Source organism: Protopterus annectens, chromosome 6.part0 (assembly GCF_019279795.1).
Source record: "Protopterus annectens isolate FY-2018-M chromosome 6.part0, PAN1.0, whole genome shotgun sequence".
Taxonomy (NCBI): Eukaryota; Metazoa; Chordata; order Ceratodontiformes; family Protopteridae; genus Protopterus; species Protopterus annectens.
In genome coordinates this window covers 1,990,445,593-1,990,470,201 of record NC_056737.1, presented here as the reverse complement: position 1 = coordinate 1,990,470,201, position 24,609 = coordinate 1,990,445,593, and the positions used below count along the sequence as shown (strand labels likewise).

At 40.4% G+C, this 24,609-nt stretch overlaps 1 protein-coding gene across 4 annotated transcripts in view; it reads left to right on the top strand.

Annotated features, from left to right (window-relative positions):
• Window positions 1–24,609, top strand: part of CCDC141 (coiled-coil domain containing 141) — a 2,268,332-nt gene that overhangs the window by 1,281,919 nt on the left and 961,804 nt on the right. For all 4 annotated transcript variants that reach the window (XM_044075309.1, XM_044075306.1, XM_044075307.1 and 1 more), the window contains 2 exons: window positions 1–165; window positions 271–420. The exon at window positions 1–165 is cut by the window's left edge and continues 15 nt beyond it. In XM_044075309.1, the coding sequence (XP_043931244.1) occupies window positions 1–165; window positions 271–420 (315 nt within the window). The remainder of the gene's footprint in view (window positions 166–270; window positions 421–24,609) is intronic.

Genomic DNA, 24,609 nt, shown 5'->3' with positions numbered 1-24,609 from the left:
ACCTCAGTAATGCAACGAGATTCTGTTCCAGGTGCACCGTCACCTGATGCAGATGATGCAAAAGTGCAGCTAACACACCACCAGGAGCAAAGGATCCACATTCAGAACCTGTATAGTCAAGCTCTTACACTGGGAGCCGATCTCATTTCCAAAGTCCAGCACTCTGTAAGTTATGGCACCTGGAGAAAAGTGAGAGACTACTAAAATTGTAAGAACGTGGATTTTAAATTAACTAGATTTTTTTTTTTCATTTTTTCCTTTTCTTTTCAGAAATCTTTCAATGCTTCCAAAAAACATTTGCAGCAGAAACTGGATGCACTTCAGGCTGACAGTGTTAAATGGAGTGCCAGTGCTGACAAGTATGAGGACAAACTGTCTGCTAATGTGCACGAATGCACCGTTAAAGAAGAACTTAATGAGGTATGTAAAACGATGGTGATAAATGACACAAATGTTACACTGATCCTGCACTGCTCGCCACAGAAAACCATAGGTGTATCAAGATGAGGTAACAGAATATGAATGAATAGGAGCTGACTTTCCCTTCCAGTTCTGATGAGTAATACAGAATGGCTACAAAAATGTGAAAGCATCAGTGCATTGCAGACATACTCAAATTGTTTCTTCACTTAAAAGTGTTAGGTACCTGGTCATTAATGATCTGTAATGTAACTGCTCTCATGCTCTTCCCTTTTGATAAGCTGAAAACAGGCCAGGTTTGAAGTTTTCCCCAGACAAAATTCAGGCAATGCATCTCTCTGCTGTCTGGAATGTATAGCTCTGGAGACCAAGCAGCATAGTTAATATAATTCAATCTACCACTTTACACTGTAACCTGCTAAAGTTCCCTGTCCATTTCAATCACTGCCAGTTCCCCTTTTCTACTACAGCACTTCATTACAAAGTAAGCACATTTATTACTATAAGAAACAAGATGGGAAAACAATCATTTACACCAAGTTCACCTTTCTCACTTTATAAGTGAAAAGTATAATTCAGAAAAATTATTTAGTTAATGCATTTGTTTACCGGAATAGTCCAGCTGGGCAGACGTCTTCCCCTTTTCAGCAGAAGCCTGGGGAGAAAAGTTCAAAAGAATTCCAATATTACATGAAGTACACAGTAAACAGAGGTAAAAAAGTAATCAACAAATATGCAAAATGTAAACAGGGTATCACTAATTAATAGAAGAAGGACCTAAAGAGTTTTGGAACATATTTGGAAAAGAACCTGGTAGAAAGAGAGAAAATGAGAAAATGGAGGATTATTATGATGAAGTGAAAGAGAATGTTTTAGGATAGGTAGAAGGAAGACGAGGCAGAGATAGAGGAGATGGAGGAGAATTTGGACCAATAACTAAGGGTATAGTGCTTGGAATGGATAGGAGATAAAAAGGGCAAGACATGTATCATCCAGGAGTTGTGCATGCACAGAGACAGGTATCTTTTAGGTATTGTCTAGTTTGTGGTTTAAAAGAGTTGGTGTTTACTGTGCTTCTTATAGAAAGAGAGAGGAGAGAGAGAGAGAGGGGTGAGGGGGAGGGGTTTCCAAATTTTGGCCATGAAAGTAGAGTTCAAAGAATCACCAGCACAGTTGTTAGTTTTTGCAAAAGTTTTGTCAGTGAATCTCAGCTGACTACTTGGGTTATAGAGTTAAGGAATATATATCAAACTAGGGAATTTCTTTGGATAATAGATGAGTTTATGAGAAGTGACTAGTTGGGGAAAATGTAAAGTAATGCCTTAGCTCTAACCAGGAAGTTTTGTAAGGGCAGACAGTGATGTGTCCTCTAATGATGACTGTTGACAAATTTCAACACCTTATTATAGAATTTTGGAAAGAGGAAGGAGAACAAGGAGACCAGGTGGTGGAATGAAGAAGTACAGGAGAGTATACAGAGAAAGAGGTTGGTGAAGAAAAATTGGGATTGTCAAAGAGATGAAGAAAGTAGACAAGAGTATAAGGAGATGAGGTGCATGGCAAAGAGAGAGGTGGCGAAGGCTAAGGATAAGGCATATGAAGAGTTGTATGAAAGGTTGGACAGTAAGGAGGGAGAAAAGGACCTGTACAGATTGGCTAAACAGAGGGACCGAGCTAGTAAAGATGTGCAGCAGGTAAGGGTGATAAAGGATAATGAGAGAAACGTACTCACAAGTGAGGAGAGTGTGTTGAGAAGATGGAAAGAGCACTTTGAGGGGCTGATGAATGAAGAGAATGAGAGGAGGGAGAGAAGGTTGGATGATGTGTGGATAGTGAATCATGAAGTGCAGTGGATTAGCAAGGAGGAAGTAAGGATAGCTATGAAGAGGGTGAAGAATGGAAAGGCTGTTGGTCCAGATGACATACCTATGGAAGCATGGAAGTAATTAGGTGAAATGACAGTGGAGTTTTTAACTAGATTGTTTAATGAAATCTTGGAAAGTGAGAAGATGCCTGAGGAATGGAGAAAAAGTGTTTTGGTACCAATTGTTAAGAATAACGGTGATGTTCAGAGCTGTAGTAACTACAGAGAGATTAAATTGATCAGTCACAGCATGAAGTTATGGGAAAGAGTAGTGGAAGCTAGGTTAAGAAGGGAGGTGATGATTAGTGATCAGCTGTATGGTTTCATGCCAGGAAAGAGCACTACAGATGCAATGTTTGCTCTCAGAGTGTTGATGGAGAAGTACAGAGAATGTCAGAAGGAGTTGCATTGTGTCTTTGTGGACTTAGAGAAAGCATATGACAGGGTGCCTAGAGAGGAGGTGTGGTATTGTATGAGGAAGTCGGGAGTGTCAGAGAAGTATGTAAGAGTGGTACAGGATATGTACGAGGGTAGTGTGACAGCAGTGAGGTTTGCGGTGGGAGTGATGGATGCGTTTAAGGTGGAGGTGGGATTACATCAAGGATCAGCTCTGAGCCCTTTCTTATTTGCAATGGTGATGGACAGGTTGGCAGACAAGATCAGACAGGAGTCCCCGTGGACTATGATGTTTGCAGATGACATTGTGATCTGTAGTGAGAGTAGGGACCAGGTGGAGGAGACTCTGGAGAGATGGAGATATGCTCTAAAGAGAAGAGGAATGAAGGTCAACAGAACTAAGACAGAATATGTGTGTGTGAATGAGAGGGAGGATAGAGTAATGGTGAGGATGCAGGGAGTAGAGGTGGCGAAGGTGGATGAGTTTAAATACTTGGGATCAACAGTTCAGAGTAATGGTGAGTGTGGAAGAGAGGTGAAGAAGAGAGTACAGGCATGAAGGAGTGGGTGGAGAAGAGTGTCAGGAGTGATTTGTGACAGACGAGTACCAGTAAGAGTGAAAGGGAAGGTCTACAAGAGGGTAGTGAGACCAGCTATGTTATATGGGTTGGAGACAGTCACATTGACAAAAAGGTAGGAGTCAGAGCTTGACGTGGCAGAGTTGAAGATGTTAAGATTTGCACTGGGTGTGACGAGGATGGACAGGATTAGGAATTAGTATATTAGAGGGTCAGCCCAGGTTAGAAGGTTTGGAGACAAAGCCAGAGAGGCAAGATTACGTTGGTTTGAACATGTGCTGAGGACAGATGCAGAGTATATTTGGAAAAAGATGCTAAGGATGAAGCTGCCAGGTAACAGGAAAAGAGGAAGGCCTAAGATAAGGTTTATGGATGTGGTGAGAGAGGACATGCTGGTTGTTGGTGTGACAGAACAAGATGCAGAGGACAGGAAGAAATGGAAACAGTTGATCCGCTGTTGCAACCCCTAACAGGAGCAGCCGAAAGAAGAAGAAGAAGATTGTACAATTGTTCCAAGAGTGACAGCTGAGCAAATTGTAGGTTAATCAAGATGGGAGAAGCATAAAGCAGTGTACATGTGAGAACGGATTGAGCAATTCTTTTTCTAGCACTATCTGAGAGGTATTGTTTGACTCTATAGCATGCACCTAGCTTTTGGTGGGTGTTTTTTACTGCTTGTTATATGTGATGATCAAACTTTAATCTTTTGTCAATAATGACTTCTAGAAGCTTAGTTTGACTTATTAGTTCTATGTTGGCGGTGTTAGAAGAAGAGATTTTTAAATTATTTTTGTTTTCAGTTTAATGCTTTGGGGTAAATAGGGTCAGTTTGGTTTTGTTTTTTAGGGTTAAGGAGTAGCTGTGTATTAGACAGTCAGGCCTCCATGGTGGAGAAAACTCTTGGGTTAGTTGTTTTAATTTATCTATGCTTTTAGCAAAATAGATGATTGTTGAATCATCTGAGTACTGTTACTGTATTATAGTGCCTTGTTTAGAAGCTAACTAGAGATCACTAATGAATTTATTGAACAACAGGGTACGGAAAACAGATCCTTGATGGACACCCATTATAATGAGAAGGAAAAAAGAAATGCCATTTTGATATTTTGCCGTCTGTTGCCTTTTTAGGAAGTAGATGGAGAACCAAGATAGTGAAGTTTCATGTGTTCTGTAAAGTGTTTAGGTGTTATATCCTTGCAGTAAGATTTATTCATCTGTTCTTTCTTTTTTAAGTTGTTTCCATGGCTATTCATAGATCTGGGGAGTGGTAGTAAGTCTGTTTCTTATACTTCTATGGTTAGCTGTGTATAGGTGAAGATGAAGGTACAGCTTTGAAAGGATGACTGTTTTGTAATGTGGCAGACTTGTTATTTTTTGAGTGGCTGTAGGACCTGGGTTAGGATGAATGTCACCACATGTTTTAAGTAAAAAGACCACAGTAAGTATGTATAAGGGTATTTGAACTTCAGCCTGGACAAGGGGATGGCTTATTGATTATGTTGTTGTGGGTGCATTACTTTACTTGAAAGAGGCAAACAGTAGTGGAGGAGAAGCGACTAAGAGGCTATTAATATTTAGAGATGTGCAGTCTTTGAGATATGACCGGAGTATAAAGATAGTTGTCGGTAATGTTTTAGGAAGGCAAACGTTGCAAGGAACAATAGTACGATTACATAGAATAGTAGCATTGTAGGTGTGGAGTGATTACAAGTGAAAGTGAAGGAAATGAGAGAGGACAGTGAAAGTGAGGAGTAAACAAATTATATGTTAAAACTAGGGACTAGTTAGAAGGGGAATGATGTGAATGTAAGATGAAAAAGTAACTATTAAAACTAGGAAGGAGACTGAGGGTAGTACTGTGTGAGTATGTACAAGAAAAAGTAAGAGAATATATTGAAATTAATGTGAGAGTAGGAGATGAAAAAGAGGAAGGCTTAGCTTAAGCTCTGTTTGACTGGAGGATTTGAGATGTGAGGAAATGTGATTTGGGAATGTCTATAGTTATACGCATGCCTTTAAGAGTGGTGGGAAGTAGGTGGAGAGTTCTGGGTAGAGACCTAGTTCTATAAATTTAATGAAATAAGGGGTGGCTGGGGAACTAGGGGGTATGGGAAGGGAGCATAGTGGGCAATAGCTAGCACACCAGCAGGACATAATCACTTTGGGCATGCTCAGCATGCAAAAGACAGAAACTGTGAGTTATGACACAATTAACTGCTATACAGGTTTCTTCTGCCTTTAAAATGTATTCAAAATCAAATGACATTGCTTTACAAACATAATACTTAGAAGAGAATAGAATTCTATCTCTACAGCCTGAGGAAATTGTAAAGCTGTGTTATTATCTCAGTTTACTGAGAGGGGGAGCATGGATGATGCTCATAGGGATGTGGAACGAATTAAAAGGCTAGAAAGTCTGAAAGTAAACATGCAGGACACTAGAGAGCATACATTTATACTTAGTGTTGCATATGCATGTATTGTAGGCCACTTATTCCAGGAATATTTCTTCTCATATATGATATCCACATGCACTGCCTCTAATGAAGTACCTGGTCAGCCAAGATATGGGAGGTGTGTGGAGTTAAATTATTCCATCTTCCTTTCAGTTGTGCACAGCAGGTCCACGTATAGCAGTGAAATATCTACTGTGGGCAAGACGATAACAAGGAGGCTTGTGCACTGAAAACTAGAGGTAGAAGTATGTTATCTTGCAATGGGGAAACTGATTTTATTACTGCAAATTAATCAGTAAACTAAGTGTTATTTCCCTGCAAGTTGTAACTCCAATCTAACACAGCATATCAACTGATAACAGTTAAGCAACGGTGCCTATCACATCTTAGATGTAATACTGCAAGTTATATAGTGATTTTGCAGCTTGTTAAACATTTGTGTGGATAAAACAAGGATGCCTTTATTTTGTTACTTTGTAACTAGCACCTCTGCCGTATGGCTTCTTTAGGTCAAAAGATAAAACAACAGCAGGTATATTATACAGGAAAACATGAATGTGATGTAAAAGAACTTGAACAAGAGGGAGTGTATAAATATTTGGGAATTGATGAAGGATCAACAATAAAACTTGAACAAATGTGAATAAAACTTACTAAGGAATACTTTAGAAGACTTAAATTAATTCTGAAAACAGAGTTGACATCTAGGAACAAACTCCGAGCTATAAACCAATTTGCTCTTCATGTCCTAGCTTACAGTTTTGGAGTGATTGACTGGCCCCAAAACGTGCTGAATAGATTAGATAGGAGAATAAGAAGGATGCTTCATGCTCACCAAATGATTTATAAAAATCACTGTATACCAGGATTATATATTCCCTGTTCTGAAGGAGGGATGGGCCTCCTTGAAATTGATTACATGTATAGATCTGCAACCGTGGGATTCCACACATATCTGCTGACCTCACAAGACCCAAGTGTAGTGAAAGTTTTGAAACATGAGAAGAAATCTAATATGACTACTCTGCTTAATTTAGCAGAAGCACATCGAGATCAAACAGAAATGGAAATCAAACCAGAAGCAGATAAAAATCAGGCAACAAATGAATGTGTTAAAAAACAAAAGAAAGAATATAAGGTGAAGGACCAGATGAGAAGGCAAGAAATGTGGAAAAAGCATAAATATAGTTGCAAGTATAGAAAACTTCTGGAACAACCTCATTTTGATCAAGAATGAATGCAGGAATGGTTAAGGAGAGGAGAATTCAAACTAAGAGATGAAAGATTAATATTGGCAGCCCAAGAAAGTGGCCTATGTACATGCTGGTTTATAAAGTCCATTGAATATGTGGGAGAAACAGACAAAAAATAAGTTATGCCCTCTCCATAACATTCCATGTGAGTTGTTCATCTCACCTTCATTCTCACTGATGGGTTCGGAGATGATCCTTGGCTCCGACTCGGCCAAATACAAAAGCTTGAGGTCTTCAAGCAGCTTGTGGCCTACTCCCTATCCCATGATGAAGTGGTGCTTCCCTCAGATCTTGTTTGCAGCCAACTATACAAATAGGTAACTACCCTAGTAAGAAAATAAGAATACATTAGATAAGGACAAAATATCATCAAGATTTGTCTGAACTTCCTGGTCCTCAAGAAATTCATGATCGGGGGTTGTCAGGTGGGACGTAATAATGAAGGCGAGAAGAACAACTCATATGAAACATTATGGTGAGTACATAACTTCATGTGAAGTTGTTCTATCTCACCTTAATTCTCACTGATGGGTTGGCGTTCCAAGTACCATTTTTTTGGGTGGCTCAGGGAAGTATATTCCTCAGGACCATGTAACCAAAGGAGGCCCTGTCCCTGGAGGCCCTATCCAATTTGTAATGAGTGATAAAGGTATGAGATGTAGACCACATGGCTGTTGCACAAATGGAATCTATAGGTACCTTAGCCAGAAAACTGAAGATGTGGAAACAGCTCTAGTTGAATGGGCCTTTACTTTATGATTTTAGTGGTACGTACCCAGAGCTATATGTGAAGGAAATGCAATCTGACAGCTATTTTGACAATGTGGTTTTTACCACCAGAGTACCCTTCTTTGAATCTGAAAAGCCATTCTGATTTTCTAAAGTCTTTAGTCCTGTGTAAATAGAATCGAAGCTGCCTATGGACGTCAAGTTTGTGCAGTATATGTTCCATCTTATTAGTATATTTGGGGAAAAAAACAGGTAATTCTATAGTCTGGTTAAGTTTTTTTGAACAAACCTTAGGTAAGAATGAAGGATTTGTTCTCAACAAGACTCTGTTGTTGTGAAAAATCAAGTATGGGGGTTTGATGGACAAGGATTGTAATTCCTAGACCCTTTGAGCAGAAGCAATAGCTACTAGAAAGATGATTTTCCATCATAAGTATTTCAGATCACAAGATGAGGCTGATTCAAAAGGGGGTAAGATGATTCAAGAAAGAAAAAAATTTAGGTTCCATGGTGTAGCTGGGGATCTAATAGGTGGTCTCAAATGGATAGTACCTATAAGGAAGGCTTTAGAAAGTCTATGGGACATGATATAAGCCCCCTGATCGCCAATATGAAAATTAGAAATTGCTGCCAACTAAACCCTTATGTGTATAGAGTGTCATGTAAATGTGTACTGCTGTAGTATCATAACGTAATTAGGTAGGGGTTTGAATCCTGAACTTGCTAACTGTGAGTGTGTGTATCTACCTGGGGAGGAGCAACCTTTTATGAGAGTCATGGCTTAGTGGTAGGTCATACAGACTAGTGTTACCAAGGTCCTGGGTTCAAGACTGACAGTGGGAATTTATTTGGGGTTGGGAGGGTGGCCTAATGGTTAAGGTGTTTGCCTTACAAACACAAGGTGCAGGGTTTGAGTCTCACAAGGGATAATTGCTAGGCTTAAAATGGCTCGCAAGGGCAGTTAGCTTAGTACTAATCTATGAACCTATGAACCTATGAACCTATGAACCTAATGGTTGCTGCAGCAGCCCCTTCATTAAAAAGCTTGGTCAGAAATTCTAAAATGGATTAAATCAAAGCCAAATATAGGTCAACATTGTTTTGGGAAGCCCATATTGAAAATCTTTTCCACTTACTAAGGTATAGCTTCCTGGTAGATGATGTATGAGAGGATACCAGGATGTTCTGAGCTGCAGGTGAGAGATTGTGGAACCTGGCTATTCTTGGAATTGGAGCAGCCAAGCTGTCAGTCTGAGGGTATAAAGTGCAGGATGAAGAGCCCCTGATAAATGTATCAGAAGATCTGAAATTGGGTCCAGGATCCATGGTTCTTCCAACAGATGAGACTGAAGAAAGGGGAAACAAATCTGACAAGGCCAATAACGGGCTATTACAGTGACGATCCTTCTCAGAGTCCTGGCTTTCTGTAAGAATTTGGGTATCAGAGGAAATTGTTTAAAGGCATAAAGGAGACCTGGGGGCCAATTGTATACAAGTGCATCCCTTAGGGTATCCCACAGATTGGGGATTAGGGCAAAGTAGTTGCTGCATTTGGTGTTGGAGAGAATTGCAAAAAGGTCACAGCAAGGCTGGCCCCATCTGCGGAATATCCTTTCTGCTACTTTTTCTTTCAGGGACCACTTGTGAGGTGATAAAATTGCTCTGCTCAATTTGTCTGCTATGACATTGGATCTCCCCGAGATGTACGTTGCTATCAGAAAGCGCTGGGTGGATGTTGCCCACTGCCATACTCTCAGGGCCTCTCGACATAGGGGGTAGGATCTGGTTCTTCCTTGTTTGTTTATGTACCAGACCACCAACATGTTGTCCGTATGTATTGCAATAGTTCCTAGAGGAAGAAAGTACTGAAAGGACTGCAACGCTAGTAGTACCCCTCTGATCTCTAGGATATTGATATGCAGATGAGCCTCATGTTTCGTCCATGTGCCTTGGGCTGTCCTTCCCTGAAAATGCCCCCCATCCCATCAGGGAGGCATCCATGGTCACAGTGGCAACAGGAGTGGGTAGAACAAAAGGACATCCTATTGTTACTTGAGGAGAAGTCAGCCACCAGTGAAGATCCTTTTTGCATGAATTCGTTATTATAATCAGGTGTGACATTGGAAGCTCTTGAAAGGACCGTTGTGTGAACAGGAGCCATTGCAGTATCTGCATATGCATTCAACCTAAGGGAATGGCAATGATCGCTGCCGCCATTGTCCCTAACACCTTGAGCACTGTTGAAGCTGGGGCTTTTTGCTTTGAGATGAGGTTCAGGACTTCTTGTCAAAGGAACCCAACTCTTTCCGTTGGAAGCTTTACAGTCATAGAGATGGTGTAGAGATCTGCTCCTATGAAAACAGTACATTTGGATGGCGATAAGGCAGATTTTTCTGAGTTTATGGTAATACCCAATTGACTGCAAAGATTTAAGGTCATATCACTTGCTTGTATGAGTCGATGCATGGTGGTGACAGTGAGGACCCAGTCATCTAAGTATGGAAACACCTGGAATCCTAGACATCTCAGATAAGCCGTGACTACTGCCATGCACTTGGTGAATACTCTGGGGGCTGAAGTGAGGCCAAAGGGCAGAGCTCAAAACTGAAAGTGACTGGCTCCCAGCCGAAAACACAGATGATCTCTGGATGGTCTGGCCATTTTTATGTGGTAGTACGCATCCTAGAGATCTACTGAGCACATCCAATTGTCTTTCCCTAGAAAGGGAAGTATAGACTGTAGCATGACCATCCAGAATTTTATTTTGTTGACAGATTTCTTCAATCTGCTGAGATCCAAAATGGTTCTCCAGTCCCCTGTTTTCTTTGGAACTAAAAAAAACCTGGGGTAAGTTCCAGGTCCTCTCTGGTCTGCTGGGACTGGTTTCATGACACTTTTTTCTAGCAACCTTGCAATTTCTATGGTTGCTTGTTCCCTGTGACTTGGTGGAATGTCCAGGATTTTTTTCACAAGGGGTGGAGGGGTGACAAAGGGAATGGAGAATCCTCTGGACATTATGTTTTGTACACAACAGACGTTCGTGAGTTTTAGCCAGGTGTTTGGGTACAAAGATAAGTGTTTCCTGACTGCCTCCAGAGATGGACAGATGGGCCTCCATTCAGGAGCACTGATAGGGCTTCCCAAAGAACTGGTCCTTGTCGCCCTGATTTTGAGTGCCCCCTCTGCAACGTGGATGGCATCTTCCATTATTACCCCTTCCTCTGCCTCTAGAGGGGGTTTCACCATGTGTGTCAAAGAAAGCTCCTTGGGATTTATGGAACCACATCTTTCCACATTTCCAGCCTTTAGGATAAGGTCTGGTAGGGGTGGAAAAACAGACCCCTACAGCCAACAGAGTCTTTCCATCTTCCTCACACCTGGTAAGCATTTCCTTCACTTTTGGTCCAAAAAGGGATGAACCATTAAAGGGGGTGTTAACAAAGGATGACTTATAGGGCTCCACAAAGGAACATAAGCACATCCAGGAGTGCCTCCTAAGAGCAATTCCTGTACTTGCTGCTCTGCTCATTCCATCAGCTACATACAAAATCAGCCGCATGGAAGAGTTTATGAGGGAATTTAGCGTAGCAAGCTAGGAGGTTACCTTGTCTGAGACCCCCGCAGTTACTGCACCCTGTAAAGTATCTCCCAACTCCTTAAGGAGATCCCTGTGTAGTCTAGTAAAATGTGTAAGATAGTTCAGGGATCGAAGAGCAAAGGCTGCTGAACTAAACATGCGCTTTCCATATTTGTCCATGATCCTAGAATCCCTATTAGGAGGATGAACAGATGTAGAGGTCTCTGATAACTCCCTTTTCGTGGCTGCTGCCACCACCATAGCATCAATGGGTACTCCTTTGGTAAGGAAAGCCTTGTCCCGGGGTGATGTTATGAATTTATTAGGCCTCTGAGGGACAGGTTCCATGGTATTCGGGGACTCCCACGCCTTTCGGGAAAGAAGGTCTAGCAACTCATCAAAAGGTGGAGTCACCCAAGAGGTGGAGGGTTGAGACCCGAAAGCCTTCAGGAGTACTGACTCATCATCAATAGGGTTAATAGTCTTCCAGCCACCCCTCTGTTTCAGTACTTCCAAGATATCACTGAAAGAGATATCTTCAGAGGGGGACCGTGAGGACCCTTCTGACTCATCTAAGTCAGTATCCGATGTGATGGATTCCTGTGAGCAATCCAGATGCTTCCTCTTACAAAGCTTCTTCCTGGGAACCTCCTCTGTAGGAGCTTCTGGGGAGGTCCTGGAAGAGTAGGGCTCACCCAATGGGGCGACCTGAGACTCTGGGTCTCTACATTTTTGAGGGATTAGTGAATCTGAGGCAGATGCAGGTGCTTTAGGGGAGGAGGTTGCTGGTACTGATGATGTGGATGCCCAAGGGGACACTGCTCTCCTAATGACATCAAAGGCCCCCTGGTTCCAATCCGAAGAGACACCTGAATCCATAGAAACAGGCAATCTCTGTACAACAGAAGCAATGGGCTTCAAGCCGAGGTAGGTGCCGAACTCACACGAGCCAAAGCCCCAAGAGGCAAAGTTAGAACCGACAGGTTGGTATGACTATCCTCTCTGGACCAGACCGGTAAGTGTCGGCTCCCAGACATTAAGGTCGGCACCAAAGAAGTCAAAGTAGTCAGAACAGATAGGCATGGAATGGGAGTCGGCTCCAGCGGTTTCACAATCATCGGTTCCGAACACTCCAGCTCCGAAACTTTGTATCAAATCAAAGGAGGGACAGTAGAAATGGGCTGGGTTCTAGTCAGTTCTGAAGCCCCAAGGGTCAGCCCCGACAAAATTTTTGCTAGTGCCTGTGTCTGCAGAAGCCTCTGCACCACATGATCCACATCCTTATCAGATAGTCTCGAGGCCTGGGAAGAAGCAATAGAAGAGACCACTGATTGCAGGATTGGAGACTTCAAAGTAGGAGATACCAGCTCCAAAACCGGGGACCGGCTCCTACTAACAACAACAATCTCTGGTTCCATAAGCAATGGAGCTGAGGTGGTAGATCAAATCAGTTTAGAGGTCAATGAACCCTTTTTCGTCTCCAACCCAGAAGACAAGCTAGAAGACAAAGTCTTGGAGGATTTTGCAGGTTTGTCCAGTTTGTCCTTATCTAAGGATCCCTGAAAAGAGGACTTCAATAATCCCATGGCTATTAACTTGCTCTTACGTTCGTGAAGAACACAAGAGCTAAACGAATGACAGATGGCACAATTTTCCTGTACGTGGACCTCACCTAAACAATAAACACACTCTGTTTGCCCTTCATTAATCAACATTTTTTGCTCACATTTAGGACACTTCTTGAATCCAGACTTCGCTTACTCTTGCTGAGACATGGCTTTACAAGAATGGAACTGTTAACAGGCAAAAATAGACTATATGAAAAAAGCACACAATACTATATATAGGATAGCCCTAATAAGAAAACAGGGCTCTAATTCCTACAATTTTTTAAACACTACAGTACACACTATATGTCTAACTATGAAGAAGCACACAATACTGTCTATATATATATATGATAACCCTAATAAAAAAGTAGGGCTCTAACTCCAAATTCTAACACCACAACACACAGAGAATAAGCAACTACAGCCCTGAAAAAATCCGGGCTCAAGCTTAACACACTGTAATTCTAATTCTACAGCACACACTATAAGAGTAGGGAGAAAACTCTAACTAGACAACTCTCTAACTTAAACGAGTTGTGAGAAACCAGCCTAGAAGAAAAAAATGGCCACTAATAACAATAATGCACACTCTAAGTTTAAACTACCTAATACTAGAACTCACTAGAAGCTAAGAAATAGCAAGAAATACCAATAACTATTGAGAAAATAGGGAAATGTAAGGAAATTTCACTTATACTGGCCAGAGTTGTCGAAGAACTCCCAATCTGTTGCAGCAGCAAATGAGATCTGAGGGAAGCACCACTGCATTATGGGATAGGGAGTAGGCCACCAGCTGCTTTTAGTCCTTGAGCTTTTGTATTTGGCCGAGTTGGAGCCGAGGATCGGCTCAGAACCCATCATTGAGAATGAAGGTGAGACAAAACAACTTCACATTGTAGGTTTTGTAAAACCTTGTTGCTGGCTGCGACATACTAATGGCAGAAAGACTGTATACTGAAAGGCATAATAATGTGGCAAGATTGTTGCACTGAGGATTTTGCAAACATTATGGTATTGAAGTGGCTGATAAACACTGGAAACATGAGCCACAAAGCATCATAGAAAATTATGAAGTTTATATCACATGGGATCACCCATTACTAACAGTTCAAAAGACAGATGCTAGAATACCGGATATAGTATTCCAAGAAAAGAAGACTAGAGTAGCATTGATCATTGAAATCTCCACACCCAGTGACTACAGTATCTTGCGTACAGAAAAAGACACAAAGTCATAAAATATCAGGATCTGCAGGCAGAAATGAGAGCAATGTCAAAGAAAGATACCCAGACAGTTCAATAGGTCTTATAAAAAAGAATCTACAATCGTATTTAGATATGTTACCAATCCATGTAACTTCATATGAATTGCAGGAGTCATTATGGTGCACATTGCAGGTGCTGCAAAGAGCACTTTTGGCTGACATCAAAGACTGAAACAGTACTAATTTCATGAACTTTAATTGTACTTTGACTTAGGAATGGAGTCCATTCCCATCATGGTATTAGAAACGCAAAAGATTTGGAGAATTAAAAAAAAACAAGAAAACATCACTCTAAAATAAATACTTGACTAAATGTAAAAACATGAAACTATGAGCATTATAAAATTAGCATGAGATGATATAATGTACCAAGTAGTAGCTATACATTCAATCTAAGAAGTCTGTATTGATGAGGTATTAATTACATTGTTAGAAATAAAGGTTGCCTGTTGTACTCCCACACATTTTGTTTTTGTGATTTATAGTATTGGCTTACTAAGTGTATAAATGTCTGTCACTGCTCCTATTTATCCACTTTCAGTTTTGCATGTCAGTTGTGGAGTCTGTAGTTTCAAAACTGCTATACCTTCCTGCAAAACAGGTGAATCTCACTTGACACTATAAAGCTGCTTTTATGACAAAAACAGTACATGATAGAATGTAAACTATGTCATTAGATTGTCTATGCTATAAAAGTAACGGTTTATTATACAAAATGAAAAACACTTTGATTAGGTAATAAAAAACAGCTAAATGATTAAAAGGCTGTGAATTAACTACTAAACTGAAGTTGATAGATAATATGAGCAGATTCATTAACTTGTGATAATTGAGTACTCCAGTAAAGATGTTATGACATTACTGAATGACTTTGGAAGTGGTTCAAAGGCAAGCACTGATTTTAGATAAGGCCACAGGGGTATAACAGAAGGGGCAGATAATTAAAAAAATAGCTAGGGTAATCTCACAGAGGCACTTAATGCCCATCACACATTCAAAAAGGCCAGAAATAGTCTTTTAGAGCTGCCAGATCTGAGGCATAGCATGAGACATGCTCTTTTATGCAGTAGAGGGTGCTGTTTGAAGGTTAGTTGTGACAATGAAAACAGGAGATTGCCAAATTATTTCCTCTATAACCTGCCTAGAAACAATTATGTCATAATGAATTGGAAAGAAAAAATATGTTTTTACAAGTATAACAACAGTACTGGTGTCATGACATGCAGCTAAATTCAGAATTTCTTGATAAATGCAGCTGATGTTTTAGCAGAAAATCAGAAGGCAATTCCTTTTGTTGTGTCTTTTGGCTTATCCCGGTTAGGGGTCGCCACAGCAGAACTCCGTTCCGCTAATGTTTGGTAGTGGATTTTTATGTGCCAAGTTACCAGCCCTGACCACAACCTTCAAGGAAGGCACGCCCATTCAAGCATGCCTCCACACAGAAGAAGTTCTAGCTGAGAATCGAACGCGACAACGTCTTGCTGTGAGGTGACAATGCTACCGCAGCACCAATTCCTTTTATTTTATATATTACATTTCCTTACCCTCCACTTTGCACACATAAAGGATGCCGAAGATGTGTACATAATGCTTTGAAACTGCAGTTTAATTTAGTAATCTAACTTTTTCACAAGTCTGATTCACATCTACATTCAAATAAGTTCCTAACCAAGAGCCTTAATGATTTAAGGCTTATACTTAATTCTAAACCTTCAAGGAAAAATCAACCTAGTTTTCAGAGACTCCAATCTGATAGAACAGGCCAACATAACATACCAGAATATGGATCAGCTAAATTCATTTTGAAAATTGTCTACATACAAATTTAAAATGATGTCACACCTATACCTCTAGAATGGCAGCTTATCTGCTGAAGCTTTCTGATTCTACAACCAGGTCACTTGCAAAATGTTGGACTCCGTGAAAGAACAGAACGTCAGAAACAAATGCAGGTTTGGAATTACTTGCGCATTATTAACCTAGCTAGGACATGTGCAACAGCACTGCACCATCCCTGAATCCCTCGCAGGTCAAATCTCACTAACACCTACACAGCAAACATGTCCATAGCTTGTTTACTTTAAGAAGATAACTTTAAAATGGAATAATAATTGAATACTTTTATTCAGTACTGATGGTACTGACATAAAACTCTTGTGATTCATCCTAGAATTTCTGCTATACCTTAATACCATTTTCATGTAGTACTGTGTCATTGTCCCACCCTCTGCAGAACCACTAATGATTCTTGTTCCAAGTTTCAGATATTGGCCGGTTTCTAGCTTCCTTTCAATTGATAAAGCTGTTTTAATACCTAATATAATCACATTTTACAAAGTTCTGAACTTCATGGCTTTTGAAAAGATTTTAGTATTTGTACATTACTCTTGAATTTAGCAACTTATATATGAACATATGAAGATGTCATAAAATGAAATTCCACAGAGTCTGTTCAACTGGATTTATCCCTGTGTGACTGCCTCATCCCTTCCATTAACCCCTCCTCCCTTGCACTGTCCCATAGGTTTTTAATCTCTGTGATGGCTTACTATGTACTGCTGTCTCAGGGAAAACATTTATGGGCCCTATAACTTTCTGTGTGAAGTAGTTTCTTCATACCTATTTAGAGCCACCCTCTTTCTAACTACCTTCCATGATCCTTTCTCTTCCTGTCTCTGGGTATCTTCCTTTTCAGTTCCTTCCTTAGCCTGAAACAATGTGCTGTACCATATCTGATATTCATGTTCTTTTTCAGTGTCTACATCTGCAGCTACACAAGTGCCTACTCATACTGAACGTCTGCAATTCTTTGCACTCAGGTTAGATCTGGATGACATGCGTTACTTCAAACTATCTTCTTTTCCTCTCCATATCCTCGAAGTAGACAAAGTATTTCAGATGTAGCCTGAGCAATTCCCCAGTCAGCAAAACAATTTCAGAATTTCTACATTCATTCCTTTTGTTGTGCTCTCCAATATCTCTCAACAAATGCCACTGCTTTTTCCACGTTTCATGGGATTGTAGAAATTACAGAGCAATTAAGCCAATACCCTCTCTTATGTTTCTTCTTGTTATATAATCTGTTTATACTTGAAGTCCACCACAGTGGCTTGTTTTTGCAAGAAGACCTGTTTTTGATCTGGTCAGGTACAGCAGAGTTTATGCAGTCGCTTAAGTGTCTGTACAGGGTATTTGCGTACACTTCTACATAATGATCATTGATGTCTGCGGTTGCGGGTGGAATTAAGCTTCTTATGTCATCACTTAGTAAGTTGTAGTTAGCTTTGGTAAAGTTTTTTATACTTTTTGTTCCTAGAAGAGTGTCAGTTCCATTAGTTACTTCAAACAAGACTGATTTGTGGTCTGACCTAACCAGGGAGGGCATCATGCATGGGAAAGTACATTGACACCCCCATGTTGGTGAGTACTATGTCCAGAATATTAGAGTCCCTAGTCGGGGTGCAGACTATCTGTTCCAGAGCATTTGTGTTAACAAAGTCCAGGAACCTCTGGGTGAGTGTGTTTTTGCTTGGGTATGTCCCCCAGTCTATGGAAGGATAGTTGAAATCTCCCATGACTAAGGTGTTAGGCTGTATGGTGAGGGGTTCCACTAAATCCAATAAATCCAGGTAGGTGGTGTGCTTACCCTGGTTCATGTTGGAAGATCTATAGCTAGCAATGATGTGGTATGGTACTTTCCCAATAGCTAATTGGACATGGAATAGTTTTAGAGAGTCATGCTGTTTGACCACTCTCGAAGTGTATTTGGTTTTAATGAAGATGGATACACCTCCATCTTGGGTTCCTTCATGCTCATTTTGAGGTCTGAATGTTTGGAAGGCATTGTAGCCTTGCATAGTCGGGGTGCTTTCAGTGGCCTTGAACCATGTCCCGGTAACTGCACAGATGTTAGCATCCTCCAATGTGAGGAATGCTTCCTGGGAGTGCAGTTTTGTGTTTAAACTCCTAGCATTAAGCTGCAGGACTCTGTTTGTCTCAATTAGATTTTGTTACATTGGAAAATTTGTTGTTTTGACATTGCCTTAAAAAGGCACTATGAGGGAGACAAGGGCCTTTTCCATTATCAGAAAGCAGACCATCTCTAGCAGAACGGAGAGGTCTGTCTACCATATCCTCCCAGGCTGACAGACACTGGACCCCCTTAGACTGACAACAGAAGCTAAACAAATTGTTGAAGTCAGTCATTTTTTGTTTGTATTGTGGCATCATCCTGGGTGAGGGAAGGATACTGCTTAGGGCTAGGGACATACTTGTATGGGACACATAATAAGAGAGTTCCATCATGTCTCTCTTCTTATAGTCCAGGGAAGTACATCTCAAGTCATTCACTCCAACGTGGACTATGACAGAGTCATAGCAGTGCTTGTTGTTGAGTTACTTGAGTGCATGCATGATTTGTCAGATCCTGGCACCTGATAGGCAGCTGACTATGACCTTCTCCTTGTCCAGTCTGGTGAGAGGGACATCTGTGTGTCTCACTATGGAGTTGCCTATGACCAAAGCATTTGATGTGTTTTACCTTAGGGGCTTATTTGTTGAGACACGGGTGTGTGTGTTGATATGTGTAGTAGTTTCTTTTTGCTTAGTGGTGAATGTGGGTGGTGTGTGTTTGGGAGGTCTCTGCTCTTTTGGTAGGCTTTTAGTGAGAACCTCCACTTATGTGGGTTTATGTGTCATGTCCTTATTTTGTGTGAGAGGTGTGGTTTGCATGAGAGATGAAGCATGTGTGCTGACAACCTGTTTGATGTCTAGTTTGTTTTTATGTGAGAATTTGACTCCATTCCACAGTGTATTTGCATCTCAAATAGAGTGTTAGTTTGCTTTAGAAGTAAATGGTTGCCAGTATGCATGAAGCAATTGCTGCATTGCCTCAATATGCCCATATCAATCAAGCTGGCAGGAGAAATGATGGGAAACTGCCCATCCATTGTGGCAGGATTTTTCTGAATTTGGTATTTGGGAAGGAAGTGGACTAGCTGGACTTAGGACTTTGGCTTAACTAGTGGGGTAGTTAGACTTGGAGTACCAAAGGTAGTGGGTATATAGTAAGTTGTAGATGATAAGTGTGAGAACACTGATTAGAGCGCAACTGAGTTGCCTTTTGCTCAACAGGGAAGCTTGGGGGGTTAAACTGGAAGGTCTTTAAGGAAAAATAATGTTCCCAGGCATTTGAAGCTATACAGGGCACTGCTAAACCCTGTTGCATGGTGCACAGCTACGGGCAAATGAGAAGCTTATATACAGGTGAATTTAAACAGTTTGTAACACAACTACCAATGGGAAAGCCCCAAACTGAGCCTTTCTCCAGCAATTCCCAACTCAGATGGGTCCTGAGCTACATATGTCTGCCACAAGGGTGCAGTGAGGCCCTCTTAATTTAAGATCACTGGTTTAAGAGCACAGAGATACCAAACAGTCGAGATTCAGCAGGTCTGAATCTAACCTATGCTATGTAAAGCAAGAAAAAACTATTTCTAGATGAGAGGGAGTAGGGGAGAGTCACTTAAAGATCAAAGTGAGAGTGTTTAGTAGTAGTATACTATTAGATGACCTGCAGTGGTACCACCCTCTGCAGATACTGGCAATTCTTCTATCAGCTGTAAACAGTGGGAGACTATGGAGACCGTTTCTCATAGGGGATTTTAAACTGAAAAGGTTTCCCTCTATGCTAGCACCGAGAACCATGTTTGCACAGCGACTTTTATACCAGCAGGATGAAAGACTTTTACAAAGTTAAACCCTCTGGCCAATCAGATAAAAACACAATAAGCTTTCAGCCTGTAGTTCCCAACTTGGATGGGTTGAATTAGGCTCTCTGTTCCCACCAGAATGCAAAAGAGCTCTCTTAATTAATATAAAACAAACTGGTTTTGAGCACAAGTGCAGTAACAAATGCTTTACAACAGAAGTCAGAATTCCTGCAATATTACGAAGCCTTGGAAATAAGTTCAATAACCCTGAGAAATGTTCACAACATACAAAAACTTTGCAAAACTTAGAAATATTTTGGCAGAATCAAGAGAATTTTGGCAAACTCAGAACAGCTTTTGCAGTATCAGAAGAGGTTAGGAAATATCAGAAAACTGCTAAAACAACCTAACAGCAGTGCAGTAACAAACAGATGGAGTTTCTTTAACAATTGCAGACAGAAAAACAGTCATAAATACAACACAATCAATAAATGCAGCACAGAAGTGTTAAATTTATTTTTATTTATTTATTTTACATTTGTTGACTGGGATTGTCTGACTGAGCTGAAGAGCCCTTTTTCAGCAGAAGCCCAGGGAGAAAATCTTCAACATATTATGCAATTTTCATTATAGATTAGCATTAAACAGCAATGTTACAGGATTATTACAAGGCATTAAGTAGCAGTACAATGTTATACAGTGTCAATAATCAGGAGTATAGCATAACTATTTCAAGATGTATAAAAAGAAATGTGTCATTAAGATGAGTATAGGTTTTGGGGTAAGTGGTTAAAAAAACAGTTTTATCATGATGTAGTTGCAGGAGGGCAAGACAATTACAATAGAATGTTTCTCTGAGGCAATTTGCTTAATATATTTTAGAAGACAGTAGAAAGAGTAGTCAAGGAAGACTAGAGAGAGTGAGTGAGAAGAGCATGTTAAGGGCAGGAAGTAGATTAAGGTATGAGAAGTAGAGGATGTTAAGGAGGGAGAGTGCAGTGGCAGGACCAGTGACTTTTAAAGTGCTCTTTGGTGGCTGTCTTAAATTGTTTAGGATGTGAAAGGGTCCTGATTTTTAGTAGGAGCCTATTCCAGGCAATAGTGGGGTGATAGCTGTACATGTTGTGTCCACATTTAGACTTGGGTTTGTAGATTTGTAGTAGGTCTTGGTTAGAGCTTCGGAGAGGTCTGGAGGGAGAATAATGGGAGATGAGAGGGGATAGTGCTGGCCAGTAGGAAGGCTGGTGTAGGATAGAATGGATGATCTGGAGCTGAGAGAGAAGAAGCTGGTGGGGGAATTCATGCCAGTTTAGGTGTTTTATAGAGAAACAGTGTTGGGATTTGTAGGTTTGTTGTGCAGCAAATCTAGCTACCTTGTTGTAGGTCGATTCAAGTTTGGTCAGGAGTGCTGAGGTAAGATTTGTGAGAATTTTTGAATTGTACATTAGACTGGGTAGAAGGTAGGTAAGAGAGAGAGTAATCTTCAGAGGTAAGGAATTTCTTGTTACGGTAAAGGAGCCCTAGTTTTGAATGTGCCTTTTTGATACAGTTATTAACATGGAAGTCAAATTTAAGCTGATCGTCAATGGTTATATCTAAGAGCTTAGTACTGGATTCTACATGAATGGGAGTGTTATTAAGGGACTGTATGGAGAAGGAGGGTTTAATATCTATGAACTTTTTAGGTAGGAAGAGTAGCAGCTTTTTTTTTTAGGTTTAAGGATGAGCTGGTTGTTGGAGAGCCATGTTTCAACTAAGTTAAAAGATGCCTGAGTAGCTGAGAAAAGCTTAGAGGGAGAGCTGGCTGTGGTGATAACTGTAGAGTCATCTGTGTATTGCACTAAAGATGACTGAGGACAGGAGGTATAGAGCACTGAAACAGGTAGATCAAGTACAAAAAACACTTATATCAGCTTTATAGGTCCAGATGGTTTTAGAAGTAATCCAAATCTTGATTTAAGAACTGAGATACTACAGGAGCTGTACATGCTGGGGTTACGTTGGTAAGGATGAGGTCTAGAATGTTCCACTCTTAGTGGTCTGCTTTCCTATTTGTTCTAGGAAATTATCATTTATTACATCCAGGAATGTTTGAGCATGACCAAGTTTTGAGGTCCAGATGCACCAGTCCTTTGAAGACTCATTGAAATCACTCATCCTAAATGCATTTTTGTTATCTGTAGTTTAGTGAGCATATTTAGAAATATCTCATAGCCATTTGGAGATATTGGTGTCCTGCAGAAATATAAATTGATAATGTTCCTTGTTTGGGGTAAATTCGGGTTCACTGAGTTCATTTTATGGCTTTTGGTGACTCTGGCTAGAGGTGATGTGTTATCTGACAAATATGGAAATACCCTTATTGCTCTGTTCAGGTCTGAACACATGGTAAATGCTAAACCCAGGTAAGTAGATAAGTAGGTGCTGTCTTTAAATTGAAAGCAAGTGTCAGTTATGACTCAGACATGGAAATACTCAAACTGCAGGAGAGCTTCAAGAAGGCAATTTGTTGAGACTTCTGAAACTGAGAAGCTCAACCTTGATGAAGTCAGTTCTGAAACCTGTGATTATTTTATCTGCTATGTTGTGATGTCTAGTACCTAAACTCTGTCCAAAAATGGTAGTATGGAACCAGCAAGTTCTTTGGCCAATAAGCAAAAGCCATGAAATTAAAGCTGCAGGTCATCTTTTATGTAGCAAGTTGGCCTCTCTACCACCTCATCTTAAGATGACGCATACTAACCTCTCTAGAATGACATGGATTTCATTACAGGACTCATTATGGGAGTGATTACTGTACCTGAAATCACTTTCTTCCTCTCTTTTGCTTTGAGTCATCCCACCAGAACAGGATGCTTTTATATTGTCTCTGGTAATGAGGCAAATTATAACAAGAAAATGGTAAAATGCCAGCCCTGCAGTATAGAGGGATAAATCCCTTATTATGTTGCAGGTGAAATGGTCAAAAGAAATGCAACTCTACTGGAAGAATTTATTAATGTGATAAATTTAATATGATGTTTCTTGGGCTTAACACTCTGAATACACATATTGGTAGCATTATAAATTTTAAATAAATCATAAAGAAAAGAAGGATGCAAAAAATATACATGAGGATAAATTGTAAATTCCTTGTAGATAAGAATATTTCATAATTTTTTGAAGAAAATACATAGACATGCAAGATATTTGCATTAGACATAAAATGTTAATGCATTTCATCAAATAAGCATATGTGGAAAAAGGGAATTAATGTTTCTTTGAGGTCTCTTCAACAAAGTACACAGCCTTGCCTTTTTTGCATTAAACCCTAGTTGCCACCTCTCTGCATATCTGGCATGGAGCTGCAGATGTCTCATTATACAAGCCTCTTATTTATAACTACCATATGAACCTTAGCATACAATATTTTATTGCTGTCGAACCTCAATGTGTTATTCAGCACAGGCATATAAACTAGACTGTCCCAGCAGTGAGTTCTCTGGTACTGTGTAGCTTACTTAACTCCGCTCCTGACAACTCATGTTTTGCAGCCACTTTCAGCATCCAATTAGATCGCTAGTGTTCTGTTTACTTCAGTTTTTGGACCCAGCTATTCCTTCAAAGTTTCTACCTGTGCCCTATGACGTGAAGTCTCAGAAGTCCAGCTGACATCCAGATACTCAGAGCCCCGAAGGTTCCCTTTGCCACAGAGCTGAATCAGGTTGAAACAGTAATATCTATGCTGTATCAAGTCATAAAGTAAACTCTCAGCAACAGTGACAGCATTCAGCAACTCTGCTAACCCGCCCCAAAGAAACTTTACCAGAACTTTCCCTAGAACAGAAGTCAGATTAACAAGCATGTAATTAGCTGACTCCCTGACTGATGTATCATTGCACAAGTGAACTATATTTGCGAGCTTCCAGTCTTGCAACACCATGCCAGCTACTAATTATAGACTGTACACTAGTGGGTTACCAACCAACATTGCTATGTGTTTTATCATCCTGAGGGGCACCTTCTAAGTAGTGTACTTTATATCCCTGAATACCCTAGAGTCAGTTATCGTCTTCTTTTTCTGTAGCCACTTTCTCATATGCATGTATCTCCCCATCTAAACCTGATCCCCTCACCCATGTTGGCACTCTGACTTATTTGTCTCATGCAAACACACAAGTGAAGGACACATTCAATAATTCTGCTTCAACAGTGCAATTTTGAACTTCTGCCTCACCTTCCAGTAATGAAATGTCCTACAGTGTTATTATTTTAAAGGTAGGTAGACTATATCAGAAGCTGGCCTCCAGCTTCAACCCACTGCAAAAAGTAATATGAAGTCAACAAGGAGAAGGACATGACAATAGCATTACTTCCTCATATTTCAAGTGACAAAAAGTTAGCTTCCTCATGTATTTTTTTGCTACTACAAGGTTCTTTCTGCCAGAAGAACTTTGCAGCATTTTTGTTCTGTCTTTATTTCCTAATCTACACATTCATCCCTTCCGTGGGGATGACTAACCAGTTTTCTCCGTATTTCTCTCTATTTTCAGTCAGGCTGGCTGTATACTGTACAAACACTTCCATCATATCATAACACAGGATTTAATTTCCCTCTTCATTCCTTCCCTACTGCTGCCCTAGAATGCCTCAGTTGTATTCATTTCCTGCCACATTTTCGTATTTATTTCTGTGCTCCCCAACAGGGTGAAATCTACCCTGCTGTAATCTCAGAGATCTGCTCCTATGCCCATTCTGCCATTATACCACG